The 22,811-nt window shown below is 37.6% G+C and overlaps 1 protein-coding gene across 1 annotated transcript in view; it reads left to right on the top strand.

Annotated features, from left to right (window-relative positions):
• LOC144969413 (dynein axonemal heavy chain 10-like) overlaps positions 1-22,811 on the top strand; it is a 188,689-nt gene that overhangs the window by 128,258 nt on the left and 37,620 nt on the right. The window contains exons 60-69 of the mRNA XM_078908525.1: positions 4,118-4,268; positions 6,327-6,415; positions 9,646-9,843; positions 10,853-11,086; positions 13,555-13,652; positions 14,070-14,251; positions 15,876-16,012; positions 17,938-18,155; positions 19,064-19,174; positions 19,886-19,996. Of these exons, the coding sequence (XP_078764651.1) occupies positions 4,118-4,268; positions 6,327-6,415; positions 9,646-9,843; positions 10,853-11,086; positions 13,555-13,652; positions 14,070-14,251; positions 15,876-16,012; positions 17,938-18,155; positions 19,064-19,174; positions 19,886-19,996 (1,529 nt within the window). The remainder of the gene's footprint in view (positions 1-4,117; positions 4,269-6,326; positions 6,416-9,645; positions 9,844-10,852; positions 11,087-13,554; positions 13,653-14,069; positions 14,252-15,875; positions 16,013-17,937; positions 18,156-19,063; positions 19,175-19,885; positions 19,997-22,811) is intronic.

The following is a 22,811-nucleotide window of genomic DNA, read 5'->3' as shown; positions in this document are numbered from 1 at the left end:
CACATAGTAAGGAAAGATAAGAATGAATACCTGGCAAGTTGTGGAAAAATACCTGGTAAACGCGCCCGGGGGAGACAAAGAAAAACACTCATAGACCAACTGAAGGGCTTCACCAACCTAACAATCCAAGAGCTGTTTGAAAAAGCAAGAGACAGGGAGGAATGGAGAGAGATAATTCATGCAGTATCCGAAGCCTGGACCAGGCATGGAACCTAGAAGAAGAAGAAGAATTATCAATTGAAACATGTTGACATACAATGTACCGGGAAAACACCTCTTTCCATTTCGGCTATAAAACGACTTCATGCTATCAAAAAGTTTGTTTTGTTTTTGCGGTTTTCGTTCAATATTATATTTATTCTGTTTTAAAAAGCAATAGGTTAATAGATAGACTACCAACTTGTCGAAAAGTCTCAACCGTGTGATTACAAAGAACATTAGGTTTAAGAGCTTTTGACAAGCTGAGGGTCATCGTAATTTATGAATAATTTGACATAATTATTTTTTTAGCTAAAATGAGAAAGGTTGTTTTGTTGGTGTACTATTACGGTAGAATAGAATTGCGAATGATTCAATGAAAATGCTGGTACGAAGATAAAAGAAATCTAATTGTGTTGTCGTCCTTTGAACCATTGTTATGATTTGAATATAACTCAACATATTACGGTGGTCGGGATGAATATCCGACGTGCACATAATGTAGAGTTTAATTAATAATAATAATAATGATAATATATCTTTATTGTCCCCAAAAAAGTGTCAATTTGTCATTTGGTTACACATTTATAACAATACAATACTGACATACACACTCACACAAGATGCACACTAGTAACATCGTAGTTATCGTAAAAAAAAAATTTAATAAAAAAACCGGCATCAACAACAACACCATCATCATCATCATCATCATCATCATCTTCATCATCACCATCATCATCATCATCATCATCATCATCATCATCATCATCATTAAAAACTGTTGATATAAACATTAATTTCGAATGTCACACTATACTATCCTACTTTGGTCTGCTTTGGTTTGAATGTATTTGTTTCGTAACATGGACGTATAGGGTTTAAATACTCACGTGTTTTGTTCTTGTTGTTTTAAGCCATTGGCATTGTCCAAGTACCTACCTCAACCTGACCTACATCGCTACTGACGCATGGTTTAGTGTAGACCTCTAGTCTTTCATTGAAACACACTCCGAAAACAATGTATTTCCCCCATTAGGGTTAACCAGAGAGATTATATAGATAACGCGTTAGCTTATAAACTCTCTGGTTTAACAAAGGAAATTTTAGTCATTTCTCTATATCAACGAAATAATGAGCTTTATATTATCGGGTTACACGAGGGAGCTGCTTTTAAAAATGCCTTATATCAAATTATGAATATAAATTGAGACGGGAGATATCTATCTCTTTTTCATTCTTTAATTCATCCGCTCTTTTAGATTGGCTCTGTCAAAGTGACATTTTTGTCTTCACGTCATTGCAAACGCGCGCTGGTATAATTGACAGAAAGCTTTTTTTTCATTTTAGCCGAAATTGTGTTTCACTTCAGCTGTCGATAAATTAAGAGGACATGCTTACAAAATACATGACCAAAAGAATAGAGACAACCATAGAGGCTGACTACGTAGGAGTTACACTGGACAGCAAAGTGACACGGAACCATCATATTATACAAAATTGCCACAAGCGAAAAAGCCTAACTTTTACCAGCGTAACTTGTTGAGCAAGTTTCGTTTTACAAATATGTGGATATTTTAATTGACAACACATTGCAGTGGCATTTACAAACCGATGCTGTTATCACTAAATTGAACAAAAGAAAGTACCTTCTTATGAAACTTTCAGAATTTGACATAGACAAAACGTTATGCACCCTTTTTTTTATAGATCTGTTTTGGAGACCGTTATTATTGTTTGTATTACAGAATGGTGTGGAAATAACAGTATTTATTGTGACATTAAGAAAATTGATCGGATAATTAATAGGGCCAGGAGTTATACTCACCCAATTTCAAGTGTGGAAGAGATGTTCAAGAGGTTTTGTCTATAAAGAAAAGGATAAGTTATGAAGGATGGCGGATCACCCCCTTCACAATATTATTATTAAATTCTCAAAGGAGCTCGTCGTTTTATCATTAAAAAAAACGACAACACGTCATAAGATCCATTTTTACCACATAAATAGTCTAGTGTTCAAATTTTTAATGCGCAACTGTGATTTAAATTAAAATACTATTTATTTGTAAAGATACACACACACAAGTTTGGACTAGAGGCCATGAGAATAATTTATCTCAATTTATAAAATCAATAGGATATAAAGTGTCGCTATACAACCGGATAACGTTGAAAGAGAGATGGAGGGGGGGGGGGGGGGGGGAGAGCCTCTTCTTTATAAAAACTAAGTGACAATATGACACATCAATAAAAAGACATTAAACTTATCTCGTCTCGTGTAAAAAGCCAAATTGTTTGAGCAATGTTTAGCTAATATGAATCGTCATTTATAAGCAAGAAAGGTTGTCATTGTTGTTTTTATTATTATTAACTAATTATATAAGTTATTATTATATATTATATTATTATTACAATTATTAATTCAATATTCATTATTATTATATATATATTATTATATCAATTATTCATTAATTATGATAATTATTATTATATTATTATTATTACTATTCATCTATCATTATTATTATTATATTATCAGGATTATTATTATATCATTAATTATATATATTATTATTTTATAATATATAATTATTATTATATTATTATTTTGATATAATAATTATTATATTAATGTTTATTATTATTAGCATTATCATGATCATATTAGAAATTACATCATTATAATTAATATATCATTATTATTATATATTATTATGTTATATAATGATTGAATTATATTGTTATTATTATTATGATTATTGTTAAATTTCATTATTATTATTATTTTATTTATATTATTTTATTAGTATTATTATTATTATTATTGTTATTACAATTTTGATATTATTAATGTTATTATTATATTATTGTTATAATCTGTAATTATATAGTTACTTATTATTATTATTATTATAATTATCATTGTTGTTGTTGTTGTTGTTGTTGTTATTAATTTTATATATATTATATACTACTCATATACTATACTAACTAACTACTTTGACTACTATATCTAAACTAAGAATAAATATAACCTACTACTACTACTAAACTATGTCTAACCTACATATACTAATACAACTATACTCCTAACTGAGACCATTACACACCACAAAAATATTTCGTTTAATTCCCATGTTGCGTCAACACTATGGATTAAATTGTATTGGACTTTCGATATGGTAGAATTTCTTAACCAAGAACCTTCAAAGAAGTTTTAGGTGTTTGTCTTCTTGACAAGTTAGAAATCATCTGATCTTATCGACATAGTATTTACAGTAAAAATCATGTGGCCAAAAAGTTTTAAACATGTGAAAAGGTGTTTATAAAGCTATAAAATAAGGTAAAAAGAAAGATACCGTAAAAAAAACAAAAAAATAAAGAAAAGAAAAGAAAAAAATCATCCAGAAAAAAATCAGTCTTCCTTTTAATGATAATCGAATATCAGGTGAGAAAATTAGTGATAATGAAGTTCGATTCTGTCCTCTTCAGTAACGTACATGGTTCTATTCCCAGTCTGGCAGGCTGATTTTGTAATGATTTTTCGATTTATTTTTCTCTCTACTTTTTCTGGTAGGCTACCAGGAGCGTGGCTATATTGGTTGATATGGTGCCTGGCACCGCATCCATCTTTTCAAAATGGCTTACAGAATTTATAAGAAAAAATATAACTGAGAAATGGTATATATAGGTATAACGCTTCTTACTTATTTTTTGAGTAAGTCTTTTCTTTAATGTTTTTTCTTTCTTTTGTATTTATTACGAATAAAGTATGATTTTAGTCATTTTCTTCTGTAAGCACGCCACGCCACTGTAGGCTACTGTTTCATACATAAACCTTTTTCCGATCTTTATCTTAATACTAGTGCCTCCTCCAAAATTTATCGTTTCTTTATTTCCCTTCTGCGTCATTCTCCAGTTACGGCAAGCCGCCATCGATGCTGGGAAGGGCCACGCCAAAGAAAGCGTCTGGCAGCATTTCGTGGACATGTGCGCCAGCAACCTGCACATAGTGTTGGCGATGTCACCCGTGGGCGACACACTTAGAACTCGTTGCCGAAACTTTCCAGGTGAGGAATATGTGGAATATGATAAATAAAATAAAGAGTTGACATAAATATAAACAGCAATACAGCGTAATTCCACCGTTTTGCTAATACTTGATCTATTGTCCTGGTTCGCTACTTGAAAACAAATTTTAATTCCATACGATATACGTGCGCGATTTTATTTCTTAGGTAACACCTGCCAGTGGTAATAGCGAGGGATCAATTTACTCTTGGGTTTTATTATGGGTTTTATGCCATTAAATAAGTATTTCGATGGCTTAATTGATGTAGCACATCACTCACAAAGGGATCATTTTCGAGCCCATAAAGTATAGGCCTTTTTTTTTACTTTCTGACGCCCAGCAATGATTGGACTGTGAAATTGGGGGGGGGGGGGGGGGGGGGGGGGGAGTTTTTTGCAAAAGATCAGCGTTTTGAGCATGGTTAACAGACCTGCCTATTATTACGAAAATTTCATAGTACCACAAATTTTGGGCTCCAGCCTGAGAACATAAAGACTTCTAATATAATAAACGGAGTTATTGTTCCAGGTTTGTATATAAAGAGGTTTTAAAGCATTATTTTCACGTATTAAATCCATAATATTGTGTAATTTTAAAAGGTAGTCAAAATGTCAATAAGATTTTTAATGTTTCCCATTTCAAGTAGGCAGGTCTGAATTTACTCATGGAATTATGCGATATTAAATATTTTCTATTATGTTATATAATTTTGGATCAGTGACTCTTTATTGTTGAAATTGCCGATACATAGATATCTCTTAGGCATTATCATAGAATGCCTGTAAGAAAGGGGATATAACCAATTCTTTGCTGCCGCCTTTCAATATCGAGAGTTAACTTCGATTAGTCTTTCTTGTTTTATTACTTCACTCAACCCTAACGCCGACTAAATCCGTATTTTACCCGGGTTACTTTTATCCCATGCCTATTTATTACATTTTTATGAGACAAATTATAGGCGTAGTATCAAAGCTAATGTTTTTAGTTTTTGCATGTAGTTGAAGTAACATTACTACAATATGCTCATTTTTAATACATATTTTTCCTATTTTGAAAAGTAACAAAAATTTCTAGGATTGAGTGAGTTAACATGATATGTGCCTTCTCAAATGATTTTTCTGAATGTAATTTTATCACATAATATTGGAGCTTACCCAATATTTCAATCGTCTCTATGCCACATGTGTGTGTTGAGAACAGGGTCAATAGATAAACACCTCTATGGTTTTGTGAAGAGAGTGCTCCTCTCAAGTCTTACCAGTTTGGTCCTGGGTTCGATCTTAATCATGGCAAAAGTGTTTAATCTCTATGGAGATAAAGATAAAGGGAGTAAATCTGACTCATGAATGAATGTGTTGTTCATTCATGAGTCAGATTTACTCCCTTTATCTTTATATCCATTTAATTGACTCATTTAGGCACATCTATTTGGCACTGACCTACTTTTTCCATGTCTTGTTGTTGATACATAAAGTTCATTAAATCACTTTTACACGACTGGTATTGAAGATGGGACAGGTGAATTAATGTTGATGATCAGGAGGAGGAGGAGGAGGAGGAGGAGGAGGAGGAGGAGGAGGAGGAGGAGAAGGAGGCGAAGGAGGCGAAGGGAAGTCAAGGAAAAAGGTAGAAGGAGAAGAAGAAGAAGAAGAAGAAGAAGAAGAAGAAGAAGAAGAAGAAGAAGAAGAAGAAGAAGAAGAAGAAGAAGAAGGAGGAGGAGAGGGGGAGGAGGAGGAGGAGGAGGAGGAGGAGGAGGAGGAGGAGGAGAAGGAGGCGAAGGAGGCGAAGGGAAGTCAAGGAAAAAGATAGAAGGAGAAGAAGAAGAAGAAGAAGGAGGAGGAGGAGATGGAGGAGGAGGCGAAGGGAGGAAGTCAAGGAAAAAGATAAAAGAAGAAGAAGAAGAAGAAGAAGAAGAAGAAGAAGAAGAAGAAGAAGAAGAAGAAGAAGAAGGAGGAGGAGGAGGAGGAGGAGGAGGAGGAGGAGAAGGAGGAGATGGGAGGAAGTGAAGGGAAAAGTTATACATCCAACGTACACTTGAGACCGCTGTCCTTTTCAGGGATCGTAAACAACGCTATCATCGACTGGTTCTTCCCATGGCCAGAACAAGCCCTGCTGGCTGTAGCCAGTGTCAAAGTCTCGCCTGAGGTAAAGACAGTTTTTGACGATAAAGTATCAGGCAGTGAACGAATGCCACTGGCTTGATTAAATAAATAAGCAAATTAAAGTGACATTCATAAAGTGTATTTTCATGGATTCATCAGGCTCAATACGCTTCACAATGCTTCATTTATACCCTTATACATTAAATCCATTTCATTTTGTACAAGTGGCCTTTCGGGTGTCTTTCTATACTGTCAATCTTATCACATCCGTCACTGCCTATAGATAGTTCGAATGACGTCACTCAGGTCTTTCTTATTGTTTTTTGCCATCCGCGTTTATGAGTAATGCTCACTGAACTGTTTTAACCCGACTATAAACATTCATGGATACACACAGTTTTGTGTGTTGGTCCGTTATACTTCCGGATGGCAATGTTATGAGCTTCTTAGCCAAGCGCATACTATCTATAGCCAGGTACCCATTCACACTTATGTTGAGTCCGGTAACTTGTGTGAGTTGCCTTTCCCGGGGATACAGTACCCGGATAGAGTTTGATTTATAATATCACCCATCATGTCAATGACCAGACTCGACATCGTTTGACTTTTGTCTCAAGAAGATGCATCCTACGGTTGAGCTATCGGTCTCCTAGCCAAATGCATAGAACTATATCACATTGATATCGGTAGAAAGAACCAAAACAAATTATTTCGCTTGAAAGTGTACTTTGTCTGTTTTCTCGTGAATACGCTATTTATAATTCGGAATAATTTTTCAATCATCAAAAGAATTTTACTCAGGATGGATTCGATAAAAAATCGATAAAATGGATTTTACTCACGATGAATTTCTTAGAAAAGCGATAACTTATAAATATTTCGGCTACATTACTCAATTTTTAAAAATTATAGTTTAGATAATTAAGATGTTATTTCTTTGTGCTATAATTAATACTATCAAGTACATCAAAGAATGATAGAAATAATTAAGTTGTCATCTTTTCCCCTTGGTTAAATTACGAAAAATCGGCGGTCTGGCAGCAAAATAACAGCTCGAATACCTTCTCAAGGTGTAGAAAAAAAGGATTCAGAAAATCACGTCTCGTAAAAAAAAATACATCAAGAAATGTTAAGCGCGGTCAGAGAATGTCAGGGTTACATTTTATCACAAAACGATAATCCCACCACTGGCGGTCGGTCAATAGAGCGAAGTTGTTTTGTGCCGCCCTATATTTTCCGTAGATTAGCATGTCAACCAAACAAAAAACTTCAATTTTAAATTTTGATAAAATTAAAATTTAGCACATACTGCTTTTTTGTTTTGAATATAATATTTGATGACTCGTGCGTAGCTCAGCGAAGGTGGCGTCAAATCGGCACGTTTCATCTTTCCCCCGTTGCCTGCGCGGGGTGACAATTGAGCGGAGGGGTGGTGTGGCGGGGAAGTTTTTTGTTGTTTATATGAGCCAGTCTTCGTTTGGCGTCCTGTCCTTATCCTATACTCTGTTGTACCTTGAAGAAAGTTAGTGTTACCACTCCCCAATCTCCCTCCACCCTCCCTCCCCAACTAACTATTGTCTTTCACTGCTTAAATAATTGGGCCAAGACGGCCAATCTAGCGATGCACGCCCTGAGGTCCTACTTGGGATAAATTAAAACCCTATCAGTTTTATCACTGAAAGAAGAGGCTTTGCTTCACTAGGATTTACTGATGAAGAGAATGGCAATACATATATATTTTATCATTGTTGGTTTTGCTTAAATATATTATTAAATATCAATAAGAACAGTAAACAAAATATGCACCGAGAAGAGCCCCGACGTACTATAAATAAAAATCCCTGACCCACGGAGTCCTTCATCCCCGCACACTCCCAACGATCTCTACTCAACTTGTATTGTGTGCATTGGCTAATAATAGTATAATTATAAAGATGTCGCTGATTGTGTGTGAAGTTAACAAGTACTTTGCGTTTGGAATTTAATGTGGATTATTAAATTCAATTATTCTAAAGTTGTGTGTCATACAGTTAGTATTCAGAGAAAATGTCTTATCGCTGTTGTCATTGTTTATGAAACCTACCTGTTTTTATCTTTGGAAAGATTTCTTGAATCATTTTATTTTAAAAAGTTATTTCTGTAATTTGTAACCAATCATGAATCATGTTGATTTTTTAATTGAAAATTCCGACACTTATCCCCTCAAGAGGAAATAGTGGTGAAAGATTTAGGTCCACACAAACCAGTGAATTTTAACTTAGTTTCTAACACACCGAGGAGACAGCGCCGATTTAATAATGATTATTTTAAAAATGTTGAATGGCTTACTGCCAGTGAAAGCCGTATTGCTTGATTTTTGGTGATGTATGCTATAACGGACAACAGGAGGATTCAGTGATATTGCGCACATCTCTCAGGCACTGAAGAAACATTCTGAATCAAATAGCCATGTCACAGATGCTGTTAAATATAAACTTTTCAACGTTGTAGATATAAGATATAATCAGTTGGAAACAGGACATGCTGCGTCTGTGAGTCGTTATAATGAACAGGTGAAAGTTAACAGACACGTTTTGTACAAGGTAATTGATGCTCTTTTGTGAGTATGTCTCATTAATATTCTAACACACACACACACACACACACACACACACACACACATACATGCACACACAAATATACGCACATATGCAAACATATGCACACATAAAGACAAACAATTGCAATACCCCCTCTCCACACACACACACACACACACACACACACACACACACACGCACACACATACAAAGTAGGTCAAATTTAGTTAAATTAACTAGACCAATAAAATTTGATTCTGTAATTCGGATTTGTGCCGCCTTAAATACAATGTGACCAACCGCCCCTGAATCCCACTATTATGTTCTTGAGTTACATGAATTGACCTTTTGGAACAACCAGCGTTGTTTAATCTTTGTTTGAATTCTTATTGTCATACTGGTGCTATTCGTTTAGGTAAAATAATCACAACATCCGTATGCAGGGTAAGAAGTACCAACACACAAAACTATGTGTAACCTTGAACGTTAATAGTCTGTTTGATATAATTTAGTGAGAGACAAAACTGGAAGGGGGATTTGAAACCATCAACAAATGTGATGTTGACTTCCGAACCTGGATTGATACCTTGATCATAGAAGTGTAGCCGAACGATACTACTACTACTAAAATGGATGTCTAAAAGCATTAACAAAGAGCTGAGTGGCGTCAATTTCGTCCCTTCTATATTTCCAGAATAAGTTGATTCCGGCCATCTACCGTAACGAACTCATCACCCACTGTGTAGTCGTTCATCAGAGTGTCATTGAATATAGTCACATCTTCCTGCAGAGGCTTCGCAGGTACAATTACGTCACCCCGAAGAACTATCTCGACTTTATCGGCTGCTACCTACATTTACTGCAGGAGAAAGACCTGTTCATTTTGTCACAGGTATGTTTATGGATAATGTGTAGGAATATAATATGATCTTAAGTCTCTCACCTCCTTTTTTCTTTATTGTGGCCTATTATGTATTAGATTCATCCTGCTGCTTTGTTTATGAATATAAGTAGAAGCCATTCTTTATCTAGTAATAGTAGTAGTAGTAGTAGTAGTAGTAGTAGTAGTAGTAGTAGTAGTAGTAGTAGGAGTAGTAGTAGTAGTAGTAGTAGTAGTAGTAGTAGTAGTAGTAGTAGTAGTAGTAGTAGTAGTAGTAGTAGTAGTAGTAGTAGTAGTAGTAGTAGTAGAAAAAGAAGAAAAAGTAGTAGTTGTAGTAGTAGTAGTAGTAGTGATAATATCACTACTATCATTCTCTTCCTCCTCCTCCTCCTCATCCTCATTAAGAATATCATCATCATCATCATCATCAGCAGCAGCAGCAGCAGCAGCAGCAGCAGAAGCAGCATCGTGTCGTCTCCATCAACATCATTTTTACTACATTTATGGTTATTTCTTAGAATGCTATCGCTTCTTCTTCATCTTCTTCTTCTTCTTCTTCTTCTTCTTCTTCTTCTTCTTCTTCTTCTTCTTCTTCTTCTTCTTCTTCTTCTTCTTCTTCTTCTTCTTCCTGGAAAGCTGCAAACCCCCTGGGGTGTATTTATTGTCACAGACTGTGGTGTGCATGTTGGTGTTTAGAGTGGCACAGAAGCGATTTTGTCTCTGAACTTTTTAAGGTTTTCAGAGCTAACTACATCCGCAGGCAGGTAGCTTCAAACTCTGATCGTTGATAGAAAAAAACGACTGCTCATGGCATTACTCTTTACACTCATGAGCGTGGGATTTGAAATTTGTGATCGTGTCCTCTGGTCTTGCCCCTTGTTTCGTTGACATATGAACTGGTTGATTTTGCTCTCACCATTTAGCTTACAGATGCTTTTTTCACATTAGCCAAATCATGCTGACAACTTGAGCAACAGGTTGACTTTTGTTGTTTTTTTTTTTTTTTGCTTTTCAAATTCAGTGCAAACGTTTGCAAGGGGGATTGAGTAAAATTGCTGACGCTTCGGAGATGTTGGCAATCCTCAACGACAAATTGGCAATCCAAAAGGTAGCTGTCCAGGAAAAAACGATTGCTTGTGAAAAGCTATTGGAAGAAATCGTCAGATCCAGCAACGAAGCCTCTGAAAAGAAAGCTTTGGCCACTGAGAAGGCTGAAGAAATTGCTGAATCAAGCAAGATTATCGCTGTGGAAAAGGTCTGTACAATTGGCAAATTATGCCACATTTAACTTTTCTATATTATTCTTCGAATGAGATATTATTTTAGTAACACAATGTGGCAAAGGTGTACCCCAATTGTTTTAATAGGGAGGAAAAGCGGGATGTCAAAAAACTGGTTCCTATTTCATTAAAAGTGTAAAACCACTCTTCCGAGAGACTGGATACATACCTTGTGAAATTCATCTTCTGATATCAGAATGATGGCATTGTATTTTCTAGTCAAAATGTATGTTGGTCGTCAATAAGGTCGTCCTTTACGTCCCGTGACCCTAAGGATCTGCATATACATCCTGCTATGCCACTCCCATGCAACCTATTCATTATCAGTAATCCGAAGGACTAGTTACATACACACTTCCAATGATGTAGGAACCAAAAGAGTAGAAGCTACGGTTTGTCACGACTTTTCTTCCCTATAGATAGTATGCGCTTGGCTAAGAAGCTCATAACATTGCCATCCGGAAGTATAACGGACCAACACACAAAACTGTGTGTATCCATGAACGTTTATAGTCGGGTTAATACAGTGCAGTGAGCATTACTCATAAACGAGGGTGGCAAAAAACAATAACAAAGGCCTTAGTGACGCCATCTTCGTTCTATCTATAAAGATATGTCGATGCCTTAGGGCTCAAACAGAGTTGACGCCGAGTCGACGCGGAATCGCTTTTCAGGCTTCTTTTTGATGACGGCAAATTTTATTTACTATTGCCAGTGTAAGGCGCGCCAGAATGGGTCGTCGCGGAGTCGTCTCGCTCGAGTTGACTACGCATCGAAAAGTTGTGTGAGAACTACTCATAAATATGGCTGGCTAAATACAAGAACAAATACCTGAGTGACGTCACCATCGTTATATCTATAACGTATCACCACAATGATTAATCGAATTTAGTGAGAACTATAGATAGTTCGGAGATGACGTCACTCAGGTCTTTATTGTTTTTTGCCATCCGTGTTTTGTGGGTTGGTCCGTTATACTTCCGGATGGCAATGTTATGAGCTTCTTAGCCAAGCGCATACTATCTACATATAGATAGTTAGAAGATGACGTCACTCAGGTCTTTGTTATTGTTTTTTGCATCCGCTCACTAAAAGGTATTAACCGGACTATCAACTATCATGGTTACACACAGTGTTGTGTGTTGGTCCGTTATACTTCCGGATGGCAATGTTATGAGCTTCTTAGCCAAGCGCATACTATCTATAGCCTGACCCTAGAACCCTCTAGGACTGGCAGTTTGACGTCATTTTTTAGGTTTGTGGAGCGTCTAGTGAGTTGTCGTTTGTAGAACTCATGGAAACAAGTTATTTCATTGGTTGAACTACTGAATACAACTCACGATTTGTTTTCTTTTGTGGCAAAAGACTGGCATTTTGACGTCATATTTTGGTCAGTGTCAGGCCATAACTTTACGAAGGCCACGCTGAAAGTCGCTTCCACTCCGTTTGTGTCAGTCGGCGTGTAAACGAATCATCAAAAAGAGGCGAGTAAAAAGCCAGCAAAGCAACTCCACTCAGTTTGAGCCCTTCCTTGCCTGAAATACGATTCAGTAGTCTGATGTCACGCCGCCTGGCAACGGCGGCCATCTTGGTTCTAAACAAAGAAAATCATTACTTTTTATTTTTCATGCTGGCTAGAACTTTTCATATATCTTGTGATCAGAATGTGTAAAAGTCAAAACATGATCAAATGTATGTGTTTTTTCCCCTCTGGATACCCTTTATGCTCGCCTGAGAAATATTTCATACGGGCGTCCGCCATTGTTCCGATAGTTTAGAGCCAGTGTTACTAAGTTACCATGCGTCATGAGGAAGGAAGTGACATTACGACTAGTGAATCCTATTGAGTGTAACGGGTTATCCATGAATGAAGTTGACGTCACTCAGCTTGTTATTGTTAATTTCAAACCGCCTGAGATATCGTCTTGGCGATGAGAACTGATTGTCATGTTACTTGACCGCATACCATTTAATTTAGTTAGTTGCTTACCATCTCTGCCGGACTAATAAACCGTGACTCACAACAAACTATGAGCATCATTTGACGTGCATATTCTATTCTTGAGAATTCAGTGGTGACTATTCACTCATAAATTGACTGTCTAAACACGATATCCAAAGTGTTGAGTGACATATACGTTATTCATTATACATAAGCAGTTTAAAGAGGCGCGTCAGGGTTGAGAATTTTTTTCCAAGTTCAAGGCCATCTCATCGATCAATATTTATAGTGAGTATTTTTTGGCTTAAATGATAAAATGCGATTATTTTAGAGTACGTCAATGGTAGGCGCACAGAGAATCAAAATTCCGCCACAATTTGTAAACGTAACGTTTAATTAACTGACAGACGAATGTCCATTTGTTGAATGTCGCTTTATTTTATGTATTCCGCATACTGTTAATGCCTTTAAAATGAACGTGTGACCATTTATTTTATCTAGGAAGAGGCTGAGGAGGCACTGCAAGAGGCTCTACCAGCCTTAGAGGCCGCCAGACTTGCACTGGACGATTTGGATAAGACAGACATCACAGAGGTCAGGTAAGGAACTGGGTGAACTTTTCCCTTTTTGACGTCTATGCCTCGTTTCGTAACAAAATCAATTTCACGTTGTCAGTGACCGAATACGTGACAGCAATAGCCAAATTTTGACCCCAGCGTTGTGTCACGGGATCGTCACGGGGTTTGGCATTTGCATTCATTATCCCCGTTTGTACCTGGCTTTAAACAGTGTTGGAGAGAGTACTTTTATTAGCATGCCTATCAGATGACATTTACAGTATGAAATGTATATTGGGTATGGGAATGAATGAACCTCTAACGTTCGCCAAACATGATTCGTCCGTGAAAATACCCTCAGTCAATACCCATACTTATCTATTCATTTATTTACGTTTATTTTCCTGTCACTGTTGTTTCAATTAAAAAATACGCCTCTTTCTAAATCTGATCTATCAGGTCGTTTGCCAAACCACCCCCTGCCGTCCAGACAGTATGCGAGTGCATTGTGGTCATCAGGAACATCAAAGATGTCAGCTGGAAAGGGTCCAAAGCTATGATGTCCGATCCCAATTTCTTACGGCAGTTGAAAGAAATGGACGTCGATAATATATCCCAAAAACAGATATCCACGGTCAAAGGTAGATTACCTCATTTCAAGCAATCCTTTCAGAGCCCAGAACCCATACAGCCCAAGATTATCACGACGAATTTCCTCAGGATTTAACAGACAGTAGCTTATGTTTGCTAAGTTTGTACAGGACGCTAGTCAACCATAAATTACTTTTCACCAGATCTAACAAATTCAGATATTCCCTTATCACTGTTGAGTGGACAGCTGCAGCATTTGGGCAAAAACACCATTGAATAGTTTCTTCTCCTCTTTTGTGTCACTGGCACAGGATTCCATAATTTTGATACATTTATTATCTTTGGGATTGGTTTTATAGTTTATTGTGATTGTTGCTGTCTATGTTTGTTTTGTTTGTTTTTTTTTAAATTGATGTTTGCTTTTTTTTTTTTTTTTTGTTTTGTTTTTGTTTTTTGTTTTTTTGTTGTTTTTTTTTTTGTTTTTTTTTTTTGTTGGGTTTCTTTTTTGGGGGGGGGGGGCGGGTTGTGGGGTTTTTTTTGTTCGTTTGTTTTTTAAGGATTCCGGTATCTCTCTTGATAGACCTCACCAGTAATGAGTTTGGTACATCGGTCCCGGATACAGTCGCCGCATTTTCTGATCTCTTTGTCAACACAGTAATGATTGGACAGCCGAGTCTGTAACATCTGCGAGGAACTTATTCTGTAATCGATACTGTCTGCTACAGAAACCGAGACAAGGTCTGGTTCCATGGGCTTTTTGACCCAGAACTACTTTTCCACATTCCGACACTGTTTTTACTAACCGCTCGTATTTGAAATTTCAATTTGTGTTCTTTTGTCTCGATGGGAGTTTGGGAGGAGGCTGTCAGATTAATAGTAGTGATTGGTTAATGACTTTTTGAGAGTAATAATGAGTAATTATGGACAATCTACTTGGAGCGTGTGCCTTGAGATATAAATTCATTCCATCGTGCGAAGGGTAACATACCTGGTGTTAAGTATTAATTTAATACCAAATAATACATTTTTGGCATCCTCCGTGTGTTCATAAGCTCTAGTGGTATTGTTTATCCTTTCTTAATCTTCCCCTTATCCCAGAAGTATACTAGCTATGGGATGGGGGATGCGATATGGCCGAGTGGTTGAGGCATTGCACTGTGGCCCGGAAGGGTCTGGGTTTGAGTCGCGGCTGGGTTTTTTTCATTGGAAAAGACTATTAACCTCCAATTTGCTCACTTTGGACAGCGTGAGTGAGTCCTGTCAACATCAGAGGTATGTTTGTTGAATTATTTATATCCCTTCATGGAATGGCCAGGCGGGGGTATTTAACAATGCCGCGCGAAAAGACGTATTCTTTAATACTGTTATGGCGTTAAATGCATGCTACTTTAATCTGTATTTTTATTCTCAAAGGCTTTAGGGGACAGTGTGACTCGGCGGTACTGTCTTTGCTTCGTACCCAAAAGGCACCGAGTTCGATCACCTGCCGCTGTGCTGTGTAGCCTTGAGCAAGTCACCTCACCCTAACTCAATTTGCGGCGCTGCACTGTGGCTGACGCCTGGATTAATTATTTCAGTCTTCGCTAAGAATATACTCTAGAGACAAATTTCCCCTATGGGATGAATAAAGGGAATTTCATTTTATTTTATTTTTTATTATTCGTTTTTTTACAGGCATGCTGAACCAAATCAACATGACCATACAACAAATGGCGTCAATCAGCAAAGCAGGGGCGGGCTTGCTCAAGTTTGTGGTTGCCGTCATGGGATATTGCGCCGTGTTCAGAGAGATCAAGCCAAAGAGAGACAAAGTGGGTGAAGATTATCGTTTGTTGTTATATTTTTTTCTCCGATTTTCAACCTTAGTTTGCTTTATATAGTCTTACAAGTCATTCTCAGTATTCTGTTTTATGACATTTTTCATATTCAACATCATAATCATAACTATCATCATTATCGTATCGTCGTCGTCGTCGTCGTCGTCATTATCATCATCATAATCGATATCGTCGTCGTCTTCGTTGTTGTCGTCAACGACATTATTATCTTCATTACCAACAGTAGAAGGACCACTACTGGCATTAACATCAGTTCAGCATTAAACACCATCATTAATGTCATTGAGCCAAGCTGTTGACATCTCATAATTTTTCCTTTAGCAAGAAACATAGCCACTATAGATAGTATGCGCTAGGCTAAGAAGCTCATAACATTGCCATCCGGAAGTATAACGGACCAAGACACAAAACTGTGTGTATCAGGAACGTTTATTTAGCTCGGGTTAATACAGTTCAGTGAGCATTACTCATAAACGCGGAGGGCAAAAAAAACAATAACAAAGAACTGAGTGACGTCATCTTCTATCTTTTGCTCACTTTGTGGTCACGGTGAAGATCATTATAGGCATTAAACGGCCCCAACAATCGGGAAACCTCTGTGGTGTCGTGGTAGCATGTCTGACCAGTAACCAGGAGGTCAAAGGTTCGATCTCCAGTCGAAACAGGCTGAGATTTTGGGCTGTTTTTTTTTTTTTTCTGGTATTTTTCTTTCTGCCTTGTCCGGTACCAGTTCCTACCACACGTTTTCAGATATTTACCTTACACCAGTGCCTGCTCCCTAATTGGTCACTTTACGGCGATGCACTGCTGCTGACGTCTGGTAATTTCAGAATTTTCTTCAGATTGGCCTAAAATGCAAACAAAAACAAAAAAAAATACCGTGAGCACGAATATATGGAATTTTATTTTCTTTTTTTTATGTAATCTATTTATGATCATGATCATGGTTACCATCATCAGCATTAGCACCACCGTCATCATCACCATGGTGCGGCGTAGTATGGCACTCGCCTTCTGACCGGAAGGTCCAGGATTAGAGTCCCAATCTGAGCTGCGCAGTTGAGTTCTTGCAAAAAAGCTCTTTATTCACATTCTTTTCGTGTTCCATAAAATGCGACCAGTTGTGTCAACCAACAACCTGAAGTTGAAGACCAGAATGAAAGTAGTAGAAACATATGTTATAAGTACCCTTTTGTACTGTTGTGCAACGTGGGCGCTTGACAAGGAATGTGCGAGGAGGTTAGAGGCATTTGAGATGTGGGTGTATAGTATAGAAGAAATGTTGAGGTTATCATGGACAGACAGGTATACGAACGAGGAAGTGTGGGGGAAGGTGAGAAAGGGAAGAATATTGATAGATATCATCAGAAAGAGGCCGTTACGGTTTCTGGGACATGTCTGGAGAAGAGACGGAATAGAAAAGTTGGTAACATCTGGGATGATCGGAGGAAAGAGAGCGAGAGGAAGACAAAGAATGACTTGTTTAGATAACCTAAGAATGGCCAAATGTGATTTTAAAAGCAACACAGATTTCATGCGCACCGCAGAGGATCGTGATTCGTGGAGACTGCTGACAGGCAACGTGCTCAAGAGCACAAGCCACGATGGATGATGATGATGAGATGTAAACTGAATATCTGGCCGTTAACAGCATTGTCTCTATCGGAAAAAAAATGTAATATCGTATAACAGGCGTCATGTCTCGTCCTTCATGTTCAGTGTTACGTTGGCTAGTAACCTTTTGTAAAGCGCTTTGAGCACGTTTAGGGATATTGCGCTATATAAATGCTCAAGTATTTTGGGGTTTTGGTTTGTTTTGTTTTTTATTACAAAGCAGTCCATGTTTCAGTCATATTCATTCTCCCTCACACACATACTTCACACACCACCCAAAACAGGTTGCATCCCTTGAAAAGAACTTCTTCGAATTGAAGCGCGTCATGGATAAAATCAATAAGCAATTGAGTAAACTAGAGGAACTTCTGGCTACCCTCAGCATGAAGTACGAAAATGCCATGGCCGAGAAAAGGCAGCTAGAGGAGGAAACGGCCATTATGCAAAGGAGACTTATTGCAGCAGATAAACTTATAAATGGCCTAAGTTCTGAAAATGAGAGGTAGGTGTTTGTTATTTGATTTGATTTCCTTTTGTGTGTGTGTATGTTTGTGTGTGTGTGTGTGTGTGAGAGAGAGAGAGAGAGAGAGAGAGAGAGAGAGAGAGAGAGAGAGAGAGAGAGAGTGTCTCGTTTTTAGGGAAGATATTTTTCGTCGTCTTTTTGTTTATATTTTGGGGAGTATTTTTTGGTTGTTTTTTTCGGAGGAAGGGTGGGGGGTGTTGATGTTTTTGGCTTTATTTGAATTTCATTTTTTCTGATACTGTTATTTTTGTTATGCCTTGTGGAAAAAGTTTTAATTTCAAATATTTATAAATTCATAAATGAAGATGTTGATAGTGGACAATTTCTTGCAGTTTGATAATGTACTCTACTCCACTGCTGTTCCATACTAGAAATTTACGTTAACATTTAATGTTGGATTCAACAGTTTAAAAGTATTCACATGAGAGGGGGGGGGGGGGTAATATCTGCTTGTATCTGATATTTTTTATTTATTTTTTAAATGCTGATTTTTCTTTGGCTGGAGTCAATTTCTGCGGTTATGTGATCTAATAGTATGACACTTGGTTTCGAGATCGGAAGCTCCTTGGTTTGAATACGCTCTGAGAGGCGCATAGTTGAGTCTTTGGAAAACGCTCTATTCTTACATTCTGTCACTGTACCCAAGTGTAAATTGAGTACCTGGCCGGTAACAGTCCTTTCTCAGTCCGAAAATAAATGTCAATTAGCCCAACAGGCGACATGTCTCGTCTACATGGTAAGTGTTGCTGCAGGTGAGGGATCCATAGTAAAGCGTTCTGAGCACGTCTAGTAGATATTGCGCTATATAAATGCTCAAGTTTTGTGTTTGTATTTTCAAAAATCTCTCAGTCGAAATGATTTCATTTCTATGTTATTTTTGTTCCCAGATGGTTGAAAGATCTAGCAAATCTAAGAGCCAAACAGGTCAGGCTGTTAGGTGATTGCATGGTTTCAGCGGCCTTTTTGAGTTATGTTGGAGCGTTTAGCTATGAATTCAGGTGAGCAGATTGAAAATAACGAGGCCGATAGACGCTATGCGCTTATTTTTTTAAAACTCATAACATCCGCCAGCCGGATATATAACGTACCAATACACAAAATTATACGTAACCTTAAACATTTATAGTCTAGTAAATACAATTTAATGAGAACTTATCATGATAATGACTGGTTGAAAACAATAATAAAGAGCTGAGTGACGTCAATTTCGTCCCTTCTTTAGCTTCAACTTCTATAGAATGAATCAAGATTAAGCTTCAGAACGAACGAAATACAGTCGTGACGTCTATTCCCTCGTAATGACGCATGGTAACTTAGTAACTGGCTCTAAACTATTGGAACAATGGCGGACGCCCTTATGAAATACTTCTCCGACGAGCATAAAAGCGTATCCAGAGTGGAAAAAAAACCATTATAAATCTGATCATGTTTTGACTTTTACTCCTTCTGATCACAAGACATATGAAAAGTTCTAGCCAGCATGAAGGATAAAAAGTATCGATTTTCTTTGTTTAGAAACACAATGGACGCCGTTGCCGGGCGACGTGACACCAGACTATTGAATCCAATTCCTTCTCTCCTTTAGTTACCTGTGTTTTTGTCATGTAGCCGTACAGGATTAGTCTCACAACACGATTCAAAATTAAGTCACCGGTTCAAGCCGACGTTTTGGGACTACCACCTGTTATTTTGTATTTCTATTACTACAGACATGAGCTGATGTCGAACGTTTGGGTCAAAGATTTGTTGGAGAGAGAGATTCCGTTGAGTCAACCGTTCAAGATAGAGGAACTCCTTACAACGGATGTCGAAGTCAGCAAGTCAGTGGCTAGTTATAAATGAATAAATCATAAACTTATTCTTTCGTATTTCCACACATCACCATGCTCAATGCGTTTCACGTGTCTTTATGAATCTCCATCAAGTGTTACAGGACAACATTTTCATTTCTTTCAGCTGTGTCGCCTCGTAGACATTTTGTTTGTTCTATTCCGCCTGCAATATCCGTCACGGAGCGTAACCATCGTTAACAATATAGCCTGGCACTAGAACCCTCTAGGACTGGCAGTTTGACGTCATTTTTTAGGTTTGTGTAGCGTCTAGTGAGTTGTCGTAAGGAGAGCACATGGAAACAAGTTATTTCATTGGTTGAACTATTGAATACAACTCACCGATTTGTTTTCTTTTGTGGCAAAAGACTGGAATTTTGACGTCATTTTTTGGTCAGTATCAGGCTATAACTTTACGATGGCTACGCACTGAGTCACCTGAGTAGAAAGCGGTAATATACGTAAAATGTTTTATCCCAGAACACCATGCTGAGTCCAGTCTGCTTTCTTTATCTCCAATTTGGTCGGTTTCCCGCTGATAATTGCTTGGATTTTACACAAAACAATGTTATGTTAAAATGATCAAATCTACCATGACAACTTGAACTTTAACCTTTTCCATAATTTGATTTGAGTAGTGCCATCATATATTTCTGTATTTACAAAAAAGAGCGGTAAAGTAACTACAATGCGACTTGGGGTTCAGTCCATACGAAGCCTCTCCCATTGTCTGTTTTGTTCCCATATGAAGCCTCTCCATTTTCACTCTTTCGTTAGGACTTGGGGTTCCTGATGTGATAACAAAATAAATAGTGATATGAAGGTAACTTAGTATCGCCGATTACAAAGAATAGTCCTTCATAGCCATAACACCCAAGGTGGCCGGATTTTGTCCTCGTTTCTGTGGCGTTGAACGAAAATAAGCAATTGCTTGTTACCTTTTTAATAAGACACCGGTCTTTTGCAAAGTTCTTTCCGCCAGATTGTAGTGCTCCAGCTCCGAAATCACCAAGGAGAAAAATAGTGTGAGGCAGAAAAAAATCACGACTTAGCCCTAGATCGATTCTTGTCTCGTTAGTTTGTGAGACGAGTGCTCTACACTGAGTTTTCGGGAACAGCAATGAAGTGCGACTATGTTACCTAGTGGTATGACACTCGCTTTCGGATCGGAATGTCCTGGGTTCGAGCCTCGCGCTCGGCGCATAGTTGAGTCCTTGGAAAAGGCTCTTTACTCACATTCTCTCACCATACTCAGGTGTAACATGAGTACCTAGCCGTTAACAGCGTTGTCTTTGTCCGAAAATTGTAATATCGCCTAACAGGCGTCATGTCCCGTCCTATATGTTATATGTTGCTGTTGACCAGGGACCCTTTTTATAGCGCTTTGAGCACATTTAGTGGATATTGCTCTATATAAAGCTCAATTTTTTTTAATTTGTTTTTAGAAGATATTCTGATCTTAGGCAAAGTAGAATAGTGAATAAAAATCTGAAAAGTTAATGTGAGAGAGTGCCAGGTGAAGCAGATATGAGAACACAATTAAAAATTACGAAACCATCCACCATTTCCAAAAAAAATATAAATAAAAATGAAAAACAGCCTTTCTTGAATGTATTTTTCATTCCTCTTTGTGAGCCACGATCTCATAAACATGTATTCAGCTCTTTGTCTTGCTCCTGTGCTCGCTCCCAGATTATTCACTCAACTGGTGAGGATGAATTGATAAAGGACGGGTGAATTAATTTAATTAGGAACTTTTTAGTAAACATTTAATCAATTTTATCCTTTTATTGATGTCCGAATCCCTTTAAATGAGGAGGACCAAACAGTGTCATCTTTAGAACTCTCTCCGTTGGCGCATTAAAAAAATATATTTTAAGAAATAAACTTCCCTTTATTCATCCCATAGGGGAAATGTGTCTCTAGAGTCTATTCCAAGGGAAGACTGGAATAACTCAGGCGTCAGCCGCCGTGCAGCGCCGCAAATTGAGCTAGGACGAGGTGACTTGCTCAAGACCACACAGTGCAGCGGCAGGCGATCGAATTCGGTACCTTTTGGGTACGAAGCAAAGCAAAGACCGTACTGCTGAGTCACACTGTCCCCTGAATTTGACAAATTATGACATTCTGAGTAAAATTGATATGCTGATTGTTCACACTAAGTGACTTATCGTTTCAATTTGATATTATTTGTGACCCAACGTCTCAAAACGGTATTATGTCGGGAATGACCAGATGCTAAAAAGTCAAATTATAGTTAAACTGGCCAAAAATATGAATTATTGGTATTTAGCATTCTAAAATAGGATATTCGTTCTCCTCTATAAAGCATCCAAACTCAACTTAATTCTGATATTTCTGGCTACAAATTCCATTTTCAGCATCTCAATCACCCCGACTTAATACCGTTTTGAGATGAGGGGTCACATTTTAGAATTATGTCGATATATAGAATTTAGTTTAGCGTTTACAAGCAGGACATTTATGTTTGTTTAAACGACTTTACTACAGAAATGCACTTCTCTTTAATGGATGCATTTATTGTGACTCAAAAGTGTATAAGTTATGCTCACAAGTCACAAGGGGGCTTTGCTTCGTACCCGAAAGGTAACGAGTTCGATCACCCGCAGCGGCGCTATGTGACCTTGAGCAAGTCACCTCGCCCTAGTTCACTTTGCGGCGCTGCACCGCGGTTGACGCCTGGGTTATTCCAGTCTTCCCTTGGAATAGACCCTAAAGACAAATTTCCCCTTGGGGATGAATAAAGGGAATTTTATTTTATTTAAGTCATTTATAAGGACCAGGT

Source organism: Berghia stephanieae, chromosome 3, assembly GCF_034508935.2.
Source record: "Berghia stephanieae isolate SIO BIC M18660-M18661 chromosome 3, UCSD_Bste_1.3, whole genome shotgun sequence".
NCBI lineage: Eukaryota > Metazoa > Mollusca > Gastropoda > Nudibranchia > Aeolidiidae > Berghia > Berghia stephanieae.
The sequence above is the reverse complement of the archived record's forward strand: the minus strand, read 5'-3'. Positions and strand labels throughout refer to the sequence as shown.